Source organism: Armigeres subalbatus, chromosome 2 (assembly GCF_024139115.2).
Source record: "Armigeres subalbatus isolate Guangzhou_Male chromosome 2, GZ_Asu_2, whole genome shotgun sequence".
In the NCBI taxonomy this organism is placed as follows: Eukaryota; Metazoa; Arthropoda; class Insecta; order Diptera; family Culicidae; genus Armigeres; species Armigeres subalbatus.
This window is the reverse complement of record NC_085140.1, coordinates 228,750,666-228,765,076: the sequence shown is the minus strand read 5'-3', so window position 1 is coordinate 228,765,076 and position 14,411 is coordinate 228,750,666. Positions and strand designations below refer to the sequence as shown.

At 43.6% G+C, this 14,411-nt stretch overlaps 1 protein-coding gene across 9 annotated transcripts in view; it reads right to left on the bottom strand.

Annotated features, from left to right (window-relative positions):
* Positions 1-10,311, bottom strand: part of LOC134211838 (uncharacterized) — a 65,033-nt gene extending 54,722 nt beyond the window's left edge. For 3 of the 9 annotated variants that reach the window (XR_009979115.1, XM_062689140.1, XM_062689132.1), the window contains exons 1-2: positions 10,185-10,311; positions 9,498-9,739 (exon numbers count right to left, since the gene is read on the bottom strand). Coding sequence is in view for 8 of the 9 variants with exons in the window: in XM_062689140.1 (XP_062545124.1) it covers positions 9,498-9,624 (127 nt within the window). In the remaining variant the exon portion in view is untranslated. Of the gene's footprint in view, positions 1-9,497; positions 9,752-9,857; positions 9,879-9,907; positions 10,111-10,184 lie in introns of those variants that run through there. The other 6 variants (XM_062689134.1, XM_062689136.1, XM_062689133.1 and 3 more) reach the window with 6 other exon arrangements.
* Between the last annotated feature and the right edge of the window lie 4,100 nt (positions 10,312-14,411).

Here is a 14,411-nt window from a genome sequence, read left to right as displayed (position 1 = left end):
TTCAATTTGGTTGCACTTATGTGATAATAGTGGATTGAGCGCGCGTCTGAGTCAGTGAGAGTGGGCGCTGTGTCGAAATGAGTTCAATTTGGTTGCAGTTATGTGATGATAGTGGATTGAGTGCTCGTCTGAGTCCATGAGGGTGGGCGCAGTGTTGATATAAGTTCAATTTGGTTGCACTTATGTGATGATAGTGGATTGAGCGCTCGTTTGAGTCCATAAGTGCGGGCGGAGTGTCGATATGAGTTCAATTTGATTGCACTTATGTGATGATAGTGGATTGAGCGCTCGTCTGAGTCCATGAGGGTGGGCGCTGTGTCGATATGACTTCAATTTTGTTGCACTTATGTGATGATAGTGGATTGAGTGCTCGTCTGAGTCAATGAGGGCGGGCGCAGTATCGATGAGTTCAATTTGGTTGCACTTATGTGTTGATAGTGGATTGAGTGCTCGTCTGAGTCAATGAGGGCGGGCGCAGTGTCGATATGAGTTCAATATGGTTGCACTTATGTGATGATAGTGGATTGAGCGCTCGTCTGAGTCAATGAGGGCGGGCGCAGTGTCGATATGAGTTCAATTTGGTTGCACTCATGTGATGATAGTGGATTGAGCGCTCGTCTGAGTCCATGAAGGCGGGCACAGTAGCATTTTGAGTTCAATTAAGTTTCTCTAAGGCGATAGTAGAATGAGCGCTCGTTTGAATCCTTGGGGGCGGTCGCAGTGTCGATATTAGATCAATTTGATTGTACTTATGTGGTGATAGTGGATTGAGCGCTCGTCTAAGTCCATGAGAGCGGGCACAGTAGCATTTTGAGTTCATTTAGGTTTCTCTAAGGAGATAGTAGAATGAGCGCTCGTTTGAATCCTTTGGGACGGTCGCAGTGTCGATATGAGATCGATTTGGGTGTACTTATCTTATGATAGTAGATTGAGCGTACGTCTGAGTCCATGAGGGCGGGCACAGTAGCATTTTGAGATCAATTCGGTTTCTCTTTGAAAATAGTAGAATGAGCGCTCGTTTGAATCCTTGTTAGCGGTCGCAGTGTCGATATGTGTTCAATTTGTTTACACTTATGTGATAATAGTGGATTGAGCGCTCATCTGAGTCAATGAGGGCGGGCGCAGTGTCGATATGAGTTCAATTTTGTTGCACTCATGTGATGATAGGGGATTGAGCGCTCGTCTGAGTCCATGAGGGCGGGCACAGTAGCATTTTGAGTTCATTCAGGTTTCTCTAAGGAGATAGTAGAATAAGCGCTGGTTTGAATCCTTTGGGGCGGTCGCAGTGTCAATATGAGATCAATTTGGTTGAACCTATGTGATGATAGTAGATTGAGCGTACGTCTAAGTCCATGAGGGCGGGCACAGTAGCATTTTGAGTTCAATTTGGTTTCTCTTAGAAGATAGTAGAATGAGCGCTCGTTTGAATCCTTGGGGGCGGTCGCAGTGTCGATATGTGTTCAATTTGTTTACACTTATGTGATAATAGTGGATGGAGCACTCATCTGAGTCAATGAGGGCGGGCGCAGTGTCGATATGAGTTCAATTTGGTTGCACTCATGTGATGATAGTGGATTGAGCGCTCGTCTGAGTCCATAAAGGCGGGCACAGTAGTATTTTGAGTTCAATTTAGTTTCTCTAAGGAGATAGCAGATTGAGCACTCGTTTGAATCCTTGGGGCGGTCGCAGTGTCGATATGAGATCAATTTGGTTGTACTGCTCGTCTGAGTCCATGAGGGCGGGCACAGTAGCATTTTGAGATCAATTTGGTTTCTCTTAGAAGATAGTAGAATGAGCGCTCGTTTGAGTCCTTGGGGCGGTCACAGTGTCGACATGTGTTCAATTTGTTTACACTTATGTGATAATAGTGGATGGAGCACTCATCTGAGTCAATGAGGGCGGGCGCAGTGTCGATATGAGTTCAATTTGGTTGCACTCATGTGATGATAGTAGATTGAGCGCTCGTCTGAGTCCATGAGGGCGGCCACAGTAGCATTTTGAGTTCAATTTGGTTTCTCTTAGAAGATAGTAGAATGAGCGCTCGTTTGAATCCTTGGGGGCGGTCACAGTGTCGATATGTGTTCAATTTGTTTACACTTATGTGATAATAGTGGATTGAGCGCTCGTCTGAGTCCATGAGGGCGGGCACAGTAGCATTTTGAGTTCAATTTGGTTTCTCTAAGAAGATATTTAGTAGGATGAGCGCTCGTTTGAATCCCTGGGGGCGGGCGCAGTGTCGATATGAGTTCAATTTGGTTGCACTCATGTGATGATAGTGGATTGAGCGCTCGTCTGAGTCCATGAGGGCGGGCACAGTAGCATTTTAAGTTCAATTTGGTTTCTCTAAGAAGATAGTAGAATGAGCGCTCTTTTGAATCCTTGGGGGTGGTCGCAGTGTCGATATGTGTTCAATTTGTTTACACTTATGTGATAATAGTGGATTGAGCGCTCGTCTGAGTCCATGAGGGCGGGCACAGTAGCATTTTGAGTTCATTCAGGTTTCTCTAAGGAGATAGTAGAATGAGCGCTCGTTTGAATCCTTTGGGGCGGTCGCAGTGTCAATATGAGATCAATTTGGTTGTACCTATGTGATGATAGTAGATTGAGCGTACGTCTAAGTCCATGAGGGCGAGCACAGTAGCATATTGAGTTCAAATCGGTTTCTCTTAGAAGATAGTAGAATGAGCGCTTGTTTGAATCCTTGGGGGCGGTCGCAGTGTCTATATGTGTTCAATTTGTTTACACTTATGTGATAATAGTGGATTGAGTGCTCGTCTGAGTCAATGAGGGCGAGCGCAGTGTCGATATGAGTTCACTTTGGTTGCTCTTATGTGATGATAGTGGATTGAGCGCTCGTCTGAGTCCATAAAGGCGGACACAGTAGTATTTGGAGTTCAATTTAGTTTCTCTAAGGAGATAGCAGATTGAGCACTCGTTTGAATCCTTGGGGCGGTCGCAGTGTCGATATGAGATCAATTTCGTTGTACTGCTCGTCTGAGTCCATGAGGGCGGGAACAGTAGCATTTTGAGTTCAATTTGGTTTCTCTAAGAAGATAGTAGAATGAGCGCTCGTTTGAATCCCTGGGGGCGGTCACAGTGTCGATATGAGTTCAATTTGTTTACACTTATGTGATAATAGTGGATTGAGCGCTCGTCTGAGTCCATAAAGGCGGGCACAGTAGTATTTTGAGTTCAATTTAGTTTCTCTAAGGAGATAGCAGATTGAGCACTCGTTTGAATCCTTGGGGCGGTCGCAGTGTCGATATGAGATCAATTTCGTTGTACTGCTCGTCTGAGTCCATGAGGGCGGGAACAGTAGCATTTTGAGTTCAATTTGGTTTCTCTAAGAAGATAGTAGAATGAGCGCTCGTTTGAATCCCTGGGGGCGGTCACAGTGTCGATATGAGTTCAATTTGTTTACACTTATGTGATAATAGTGGATTGAGCGCTCATCTGAGTCAATCAGGGCGGGCGCAGTGTCGATATGAGTTCAATTTGGTTGCACTCATGTGATGATAGTGGATTGAGCGCTCGTCTGAGTCCATGAGGGCGGGCACAGTAGCATTTTGAGTTCAATTTGGTTTCTCTTAGAAGATAGAAGAATGAGCGCTCGTTTGAATCCTTGGGAGCGGTCGCAAGGTCGATATGTGTTCAATTTGTTTACACTTATGTGATAATAGTGGATTGAGCGCTCATCTGAGTCAATGAGGGCGGGCGCAGTGTCGATATGAGTTCAATTTTGTTGCACTCATGTGATGATAGTGGATTGAGCGCTCGTCTGAGTCCATAAAGGCGGGCACAGTAGTATTTTGAGTTCAATTTAGTTTCTCTAAGGAGATAGCAGATTGAGCACTCGTTTGAATCCTTGGGGCGGTCGCAGTGTCGATATGAGATCAATTTCGTTGTACTGCTCGTCTGAGTCTATGAGGGCGGGAACAGTAGCATTTTGAGTTCAATTTGGTTTCTCTTAGAAGATAGTAGAATGAGTGCTCGTTTGAATCCTTGGGGCGGTCATAGTGTCGATATGCGATCAATTTGGTTGCACTCATGTGATGATAGTGGATTGAGCGCTCGTCTGAGTTCATGAGGGCGGGCACAGTAGCATTTTTTAATATGGTTCCTCTAAGAAGATAGTAGAATGAGCGCTCGTTTGAATCCTTTGGGGCGGTCGCAGTGTCAATATGAGATCAATTTGGTTGCTCTTATGTGATGATAGTAGATTCAGCGTACGTCTAAGTCCATGAGGGCGGGCACAGTAGCATTTTGAGTTCAATTCGGTTTCTCTTAGAAGATAGTAGAATGAGTGCTCGTTTGAATCCTTGGGGCGGTCATAGTGTCGATATGCGATCAATTTGGTTGCACTCATGTGATGATAGTGGATTGAGCGCTCGTCTGAGTTCATGAGGGCGGGCACAGTAGCATTTTTTAATATGGTTCCTCTAAGAAGATAGTAGAATGAGCGCTCGTTTGAATCCTTTGGGGCGGTCGCAGTGTCAATATGAGATCAATTTGGGTGTACTTATGTGATGATAGTAGATTGAGCGTACGTCTAAGTCCATGAGGGCGGGCACAGTAGCATTTTGAGTTCATTTAGGTTTCTCTTAGAAGATAGTAGAATGAGCGCTCGTTTGAATCCTTGGGGGCGATCGCAGTGTCGATATGAGATCAATTTGGTTGCACTCATGTGATGATAGTAGATTGAGCGCTCGTCTGAGTCCATGAGGACGGATGCATTGTCGATAGGAGTTAAATTTGGTTGCACTGATGTGATGATGGTGGATTGAGCACTCGTCTGAGTCCATGAGGGCGGGCACAGTAGCATTTTGAGTTCAATTTGGTTTCTCTTAGAAGATAGTAGAATGAGCGCTCGTTTGAATGCTTGGGGCGGTCACAGTGTCAATATGTGTTCAATTTGTTTACACTTATGTGATAATAGTGGATTGAGCGCTCATTTGAGTCAATGAGGGCGGGCGCAGTGTCGATATGAGTTCAATTTGGTTGCACTCATGTGATGATAGTATATTGAGCGCTCGTCTGAGTCCATGAGGACGGATGCATTGTCGATATGAGTTCAATTTGGTTGCACTCATGTGATGATGGTCGATTGAGCGCTCGTCCTTAGTTCATGAGGGCGGGCACAGTAGCATTTTGAGTTCAATTAGGTTTCTCTAAGGCGATAGTAGAATGAGCGTTCGTTTGAATCCTTGGGGGTGGTCGTAGTGAGATCAATTCAATTATTTTAATAAACCTAAAATTTATTTCTTATTTCAGCAATCGTACGCTACTTTTTAATTACATTTACTAACCGTCTCATAGTTTCAATCCACAATAAATAGAAGTAGATTGTTAGAAACCCGGATAAAATTTAGAAAAATAAGTGATATTGTAAAGACTTCAGCTATTAGGAGCAGGGCTTTGCGATTTCGTAGAAACTTCTTATAGTTGGGAAAATCATATTTGAAAAGAATTTCTACCTCTAATTGAATATTAAAAGGTTTTCTGGACTTGAAGATACAAAAGTTGAAAGTTTAATCATACATCGTGGAACCAATGCTAACAGAATCCTGAATTGGCATCAAAACATTTTCACTTGGTTGAAAACTACCAAAAATATGTGAAGTGTGATAGTACGGTTTTTTTGTTCAAGAAAAAACACGTTGGGGACATAGGAGGAGGGGGTCAAAATCTACAAAAAATATGTGGATTGCTATGAGTAGAGACATAAGCCATTGAACTAATTCTTTCATAAAAATAATTTATTTTTGATTAAAGAAGTTATGAAAATTTTCAATGAAATTGTTATGCGGATACATTCAGTACAAGCAAGCATGTATATATTTTCTACATTTCTTCCGAAAAAAGGCACAATTTGCATCGTGGTATACATGGCCAGACCCCCCTAAGATCTTAAATTCAATTACATGTAAAATGTGAACAGTACCGCCCATGATATCATGATTGACGTAATAACCTTTCAAAATTTCAGCTAATTTAACTTACTTTCGCATTTACTACGGTAATTCAATCGTTGTAACATCGATAAGTTGCATGTCTCAAACCTCATTTATGTTTTTACGGGTAAATTGTTTAAGATTTGCGATATTTGTCTTCAAGTAATTCCAAATATCAACTATAAAATCATGGGCAGATTAAGTACCCAACATTTTATATTAAATATTCAAAAATAGCAAAGTTCATTTAATCATCGTACAATGTTCTGTGAAATTGTTCTGTAACATACCAACTATCGAGCGATCAGAATCAATTTCCAAATCGAATGTCGAATGTCGGAGGTGTATTTTCCTATAAATTTTGACTCAAAGCCCCATAAAAACATCTAATCAAATGCGCCGCTTATGCTACAAGCGATTGAGCTGAAATTTTGACGGATTGATATTCTCACCATAAGACACAATCCAAGGGGGGGGGGCGTGGAATTCGACAACTTTTTGTTTCCTGGGCGAGTCTACTGGATACTTTGCGTGGGCGCGGCGTCCATAGTGACTTGAGCGCTTGCCAGAGCCCTATGATGGCAAACACAGCACGAGTTTGAGTCTAAATATGTTGCACTGAGACGTTCATAGTGACTTGAGCGCTCGCCAGAGTCCCATGAGAGTGGACACAGCATGAATTTGAGGACAAAATTGTTACTCTACGTTCATAGTGTCTTGAGCGCTCGCCAGAGTTCCATGAGAGCGAACACATCATGAATTTGAGTACAAAATTGTTACTCTGAGACGTTCATAGTGAATTCAATACCTAATTTCCATAACGACTTATCTGCTTTTGTAAATAAAGATCCGTCGATTTGACGAATCTGATGGCACTCCCACGCTAACCATCACCATCTACACGTAAGTGAAGGCTTCGGCTACCTGTTATGGTGTTGGTTTGCGTGGGAGTGCCATTAGATTCGTCAAATCGGCGTTTGAATCTTTGTTTACAAAACCAGATAAGTCGTTTTGAAATTTTTTCATTGAATTGAGTGCCCCCCAGAGTCCCATAAGGGCGGACACAGCATTGTTACTCTGATTCGTTCATAGTGACTTAAGCGCTTATCAGAGTCCCATGAGGGCGAACACAGCATAAGTTTGAGTCTAAATCTGTTGCACTGAGACTTTCATAGTGAATTGAGCGCTCGCCAGAGTCCCATAAGGGGGAAAACAACATGAATTTGAGTACAAGATTGGTACTCTGAGACGTTTATAGTGAATTGAGCGCTCCCCAGAGCCCCATGAGGGCGGATACATGAGATTGAGCTCAAAATTGTTGCCTTGAGACGTTCATAGTGTCTTGAGCCCTCGCTAGAGTCCCATGAGGGCATGACTCAGATTCGATTTGATTACAATTTGGTTACTCGTAGGTGCTCATAGTTAAATGAGTGATCGTCTAAGTCCCATGTGGGTGGACATGAATTTGATTTGAGTACAATTCGGTTACTCTGAGGCTTTAATAGTGAATCGAGCGATCATCGGAGTCCCATGAAGGCGGACACACACACAGATTTGATTTGGGTACAATTTGATTACTCTGAGCCTGAGGTGTTCATTGTGAAATGAGTGATTATCTGAGTCCCTTGAGTGGGCGGACATAGATTTGATTTACTCTGAGGCCTTCATAGTAAGTTGATAGATCCTTTAAGTTTTGTAGTGCACACATAGAATCAATTTTAGTACAATATGTTTGATTCGAGGCATCCATAATGAGCTCAGCGAACGTCTGAAACCCATGAAGTTAGAAACAGATTCGACTTGAGTACATTATGGTTACTCTGACACCTTCATTGTGAGTTGGGCGGTCTTGTGAGGGCGGCCTTAGTAGCAATTGGAGTACAATTTAATTGCTCTAAGGCATGCATAGTGAATAGTTTGTTTTGGTCGATTGATGAACATTTAAAATAAAAATTTAAGCCGGTACACCTTATTAGTTTTCATTTTACCGTGACACACCACGATAACAAATTTGTCTTGGCTTAGACAACGGACAGCACTCTCATGCAACACTTTTGTTGATTAGTGATAAATTTTCCGATGCCGAAAAAAAAATCTTTTTACTAGGGTAGGAATCAAACCGACATTTCTCAGCACATGCCACTAGACGATTGAAATTACCCAGAAGCATTTTAAACGTCCAAAACACATGGGCGTAAAACTGTTAATGAAGTAAAGCTTAGGAGTGTGAAAACAAGCATTTTTATGGAATGTTTGTTCAATGAAGATACCTAAATTTGTGGAGACGAAATTTGTGGAGACCGAAAAATGTCGGGTGCAGGCAAAATTTAACGGACGTGGACGTAAGGACATTTGTTTAGTTTGTTGAGCTGAGTCGATTGGTATACAATACTATGGGTCTAAGAGCCTTTTATAAAAAGTTCGTTGTCGGAGTGAAATCATAGCATTTCTTTACAGCAAATGATCAGAGTGCAAAATTTTCCTAAAAGCATTGCAAATTAGTGAAAATATCTTCAGAAGTTTCGAGGCTGGTTTGAAGCTTTTTCAAAGAAGCATTCTAAGTTGGTGGTATTTCCTTTAGAAAATGTATCAATGATATGAGGTTATTAGAAAGGCTAGCTTGTCAAAGTTAGGCATTTCGTATGAAAAACAACCTTTGTTGAGGCAGTCATCAATTCGAGGCGCGTAGGACCTCTAAATTAAGTAAGAGTTTTTATTAAATTCTTTTAGATAAAAATGCATTGGTTTTAAATGGAGGCGATTTAAATAGTCAATAAAAACTTGACTTGGACAGAGGGCGGAGTAATCAAGAAAAAAATAATCAAATATTCAATACAAAGTACAGTTGAAATTTCGATCAATGTTTTACTCATCAACATAATTGTTTTTGAAAGAAGTCGGCACATAAACCTGTAAAAATCATAATACTATGCATTACATTCAATGAGTTTAGAAAGCGAAATTTCATTGGTATTTTGAAAACTATAGGAGTTCCGTTCCATCACAGTGTATATTTTGGAGATCCTATTTCATTAGAATTTCACTTTCATTCTAACATGCCAATTGAACTCGAGCAAAAACGATGCACGCGCCACGAGTGATCGATTGGCCAACTAATGATTATTTGAATTGACCAGTAAATCAGTAAACGATGGGAATTTGAGGAGTGTTATGTCTGTTTGTCTGTGCTTTACATATGAATTCTTGTTTATGCAGATGTATATGACGCATCAAACTAATATCTGGTGTTACTCTGGCGGTATTACGTGTTTTGTTTGATCTAGAATAAGTATTAAATTGAATTTATTCACATTTAGGCGTGGGGCGCAATTTTCAAATCAATAAAGTTTGATGGGCGGATTTTCCAAGGGGCGCAACATTTTAAATGTATGAGTAACCAGCTCATGATTTGCCATGACAGCACTGATTACAAACATTTTGCGTGAGCGCATTTATTAGCAGAATGTAAATCGTGTAAAAAACAGAACCATTTGTATTTATTCGAAAAAAGGCCAAGCATATTTTTTTTATCAATAGTTTACTTACCAGGAAAATAATCATTCTCGCCTATAACACTTCCAGCTGTGATAATTATGCTGCATATTGTACACGCTAGGTTGTGCATTGTTATCGCGTTCTTAGTAATACACCTGGATCGGCGTTCCAAAAGCATTCCGTTTTCTTCAACACTCGTACAGATATTTATTCACTTCTGCTTTCACATAACATTATACTGGGGCAATTTTGCATTTTCCACTCATCTTAACTTCTGATGAACTGACGGTGACCTGTAATATGTACTTGAAAATAACATAAATGAAAAATGAGCCTGGGCAGTACTATGCAGCTGTTTTCATTTTGCGGAAAAATCGATATCGTTAGATTTGAACATTTTCTATGACGCACTTCTCGCTAGAAGTTCAGCGATTTCTGTTATAATAATATCCATCAATTACCGCTTACGGAAACACTTCAGTTGAGCTTGATTAAAGTAATTAAAGTTTCCTAATTTTCACATATGGTCACTTTAGTTCACATCTACCTCCATGATACACCTTCATCTAATTTATTTTCCAGTGTGAATTGCTACTACTCAGCGACGTAGCTTACTGGCACTTTGTCTTGCGTTGCAAATTTGCAATATGTTTGGAAACGAATACTACAATATATGCATGATATCGGTATTTTCAGTGGATTTTTCCTAAGTATAGTGCAGATATTGGCTTGCCTTACCAAACAACTTAATTTTCCTCGAAAATGTGAGATTAAATTTCACACGAGTTAGTCTATTTGAAATGTAAAAAATCTGCACTAGAATTGACTGACGACACGAAAAGCTTCACCTATACTGTAATACGGGGAATGCAGAACTAATGAATGAAATTTGATTCGCACCCGTTCAATGGGATCATTCATGAAATAAAAGCCTCGCGACGGCGCACTAGGTTCTTCTGATCCTAGACAAGGTGTCAGCTGGTCCTGGAACGTTTGAGTGGTAGTTATCTATGTTGCTATAATGCAAAGGGCGCATGGAAAATGATTATTGCATTCAATTCAATTTAAAATATAAAAACAATGTCGAAATCAACCGGGAATGATCGCGCAACATGTAATTGAAGGCGCCAAGAGATAGATTATGTAAATTCTTCCTTAGGCAAGCTACAGCACTGCATGCTCTTCAGATTTAATTTTTAGAATTCAATTTTCCTTAAAGGCTGCGGGCTGACTAAAAGTAAATCTGTACATGTCTGTATGTACCTCTTGATTTAAGCATTTCGACCTTTGGTAAGGTGTTGCCGTTTTTCTGCTCATTAATATTTGGTCTCCAGTAGCCTTGCGAGCAAAGGCGTAGGATTGCCAATCCGGAGATGGCGAGTTCGATCCTCGGTCCGGTCTAGGGTGTTTTCGGGTGGGACACATTCTCGACACCCTGGGCATAGTGTACCTATCCATTGTACTTGCCACACAAGATACATACTCATGCAATGGCGGGCATAGAAAAGCTTTCAATCAGGGTTTCGACTTTTCGTTGCAGTGAAACCAAAGTAAGCGTTTTTCTGGCCAAGAGAGGATCTTTTTTCTTTGATTATGTTGAGGATCATTTTTCACCCATCAATCTTTTTTCTAAAATTAGCTTAGGACGATAAACGAGAACTTTGCCTATTAGATGAAAAACATTTTCCGATTCATCACTTTTATCACTCACTCATTTTTCGCGAGAATTATCGCAGAACAATTACAAAATTTTATGGCCGCGCCGGGATTCGAACCCAGAATAGTAAAATCAATAACGTAGGCACGGCAAATGCTGGGTAAAGCGTACCATTGGTACTTCGCGTACCTGAAGGAATAAAATAGACCCCATCTCGCGGTCCTTAGCCTCTTACCCAGCAACTCCTATCCCTACCTCCCCGCGGTGCTGGCCGGGATACGAGCAACCTTAGGGAAGATCGGGTAACCAACCCCGGTGGGAACTATGGTCGTATGCTGACAGGGAAGGGGGGGTTTGCTTCTCTCCGGAGGTGCAAATCTTATTGAGCGTCTGTTCTCCATGTCAGGATCGGCTCACAACAGCGTCTGTTCTCCATGTTAGGGGCGGCTGATCATCGTCCGAGTGCCCGCGAGGGACTCTAAGTGAAACTGTGCACCATGGTCCACCGGAAATAAGGAGGAATGGCCCTCCGGAAATTTAGGGGGTTTGGTGTCAGGCCCTGCAAGCCAGCCTTTAAAAAATCATAAGCAACGAACAATCAACAAGAGAGTACGGACCGGAACCATCGGCGAAGACCACTGCAACGAAAAGGGACTAGCGATTGGAAACTCGGTTCGTGGAACTGCAAATCTCTCAACTTCATCGGGAGCACACGCATACTCGCCGATGTGCTCAAGGACCGTGGATTCGGCATCGTAGCGCTGCAGGAGGTTTGTTGGAAGGGATCAATGGTGCGAACGTTTAGAGGTAATCATACCATCTACCAGAGCTGCGGCAACACACACGAGCTGGGAACAGCTTTCATAGTGATGGGCGATATGCAAAGGCGCGTGATCGGGTGGTGGCCGATCAATGAAAGAATGTGCAGGTTGAGGATCAAAGGCCGGTTCTTCAACTTCAGCATAATCAACGTCCATAGCCCACACTCCGGAAGCACTGATGATGATAAGGACGCATTCTACGCGCAGCTGGAACGTGAGTACGACAGCTGCCCAAGCCACGACGTCAAAATCATCATAGGAGATTTGAACGCTCAGGTTGGCCAAGAGGAGGAGTTTAGACCGACTATTGGAAAGTTCAGCGCTCACCGGCTGATGAACGAAAACGGCCTACGACTAATTGATTTCGCCGCCTCCAAGAATATGGCCATTCGCAGCACCTACTTCCAACACAGCCTCCCGTATCGGTACACCTGGAGATCGCCACTGCAGACAGAATCACAAATCGACCACGTTCTGATTGATGGACGGCACTTCTCCGACATTATCGACGTCAGGACATATCGTGGCGCTAACATCGACTCTGACCACTATCTGGTGATGGTTAAACTGCGCCCAAAACTATCCGTCATCAACAATGTTCGGTACCGACGACCGCCGCGGTACGACCTAGAGCGACTGAAGCAACCTGAAGTCGCCACTGCATACGCGCAGCATCTCGAGGCAGCGTTGCCGGAAGAGGTGAGCTCGATGGGGCCCCTCTTGAGGACTGCTGGAATACAGTCAAAGCAGCCATTAACGACGCAGCGGAGAGCAACGTCGGGTATATGGGTCGAAGTCGACGGAACGATTGGTTCGACGAAGAGTGCAGACAGATTCTGGAGGAGAAGGACGCAGCGCGGGCGGTCGCGCTGCAGCAAGGTACCCGGCAGAACGTGGAACGTTATAGACGGAAGCGGAGACAGCAGACCCGCCTTTTTCAGGAGAAGAAACGCCGCCTGGAAGAAGCGGAGTGCGAGGAGATGGAACAGCTGTGCCGTTCTCAAGATACACGCAAGTTCTATCAGAAGCTCAACGCATCCCGCAAAGGCTTCGTGCCGCGAGCCGAAATGTGCCGGGATAAGGATGGGAGCATCTTGACGGACGAACGTGTGGTGATCGAAAGGTGGAAGCAGCACTACGAGGAACATCTGAATGGCGCTGAGAGTACAGGCAATGAAAGTCAAGGCAGCGGAGGAGATGACTACGTCAGTTCAGCGGACGATGGAAGCCAACCAGCCCCCACCTTGAGGGAAGTTAAGGATGCCATTCAACAGCTAAAGACCAATAAAGCAGCTGGTAAGGATGGTATCGGAGCTGAGCTCATCAAGATGGGCCCGGAAAAGCTGGCCACTTGCCTGCACAAACTGATAGTCAGAATCTGGGAAAACGAACAGCTACCGGAGGAGTGGAAGGAAGGGGTTATATGCCTCATCTACAAGAAAGGCGACAAACTGGAGTGTGAGAACTTTCGAGCGATCACCATCCTTAATGCCGCCTACAAAGTGATATCCCAGATCATCTTCCGTCGTCTGTCACCATTAGTGAACGAGTTTGTGGGAAGTTATCAAGCCGGCTTCGTTGACGGCCGCTCGACAACGGACCAGATCTTTACTGTACGGCAAATCCTTCAAAAATGCCGTGAATACCAGGTCCCAACGCACCATCTGTTCGTTGATTTCAAGGCGGCATACGACAGTATAGACCGCGTAGAGCTATGGAAAATTATGGACGAGAACAGCTTCCTGGAAAGCTCACCAGACTGATCAAAGCAACGGTGGATGGTGTGCAAAACTGTGTGAAGATCTCGGGCGAACACTCCAGTTCGTTCGAATCGCGCCGGGGACTAAGACAAGGTGATGGACTTTCGTGCCTGTTGTTCAACATTGCGCTAGAAGGTGTCATGCGGAGAGCCGGGTGTAACAGCCGGGGTACGATTTTCAACAGATCCAGTCAATTTATTTGCTTCGCGGATGACATGGACATTGTCGGCCGAACATTTGCAAAGGTGGCAGAACTGTACACCCGCCTGAAACGTGAAGCAACAAAAGTTGGACTGGTGGTGAATGCGTCAAAGACAAAGTACATGCTTGTGGGTGGAACCGAGCGCGACAGGGTCCGCCTGGGAAGCAGTGTTACGATAGACGGGGATACCTTCGAAGTGGTCGAGGAATTCGTCTACCTCGGATCCTTGCTAACGGCTGACAACAACGTTAGTCGTGAAATACGAAGGCGCATCATCTGTGGAAGTCGGGCCTACTACGGGCTTCAGAAGAAACTGCGGTCGAAAAGATTCGCCACCGCACCAAATGTGTCATGTACAAGACGTTAATAAGACCGGTAGTCCTCTACGGACATGAAACATGGACAATGCTCGAGGAGGACTTGCAAGCACTCGGAGTATTCGAGAGACGGGTGCTTAGGACCATCTTTGGCGGTGTACAAGAAGACGGTGTGTGGCGGCGAAGAATGAACCATGAGCTCGCCCAG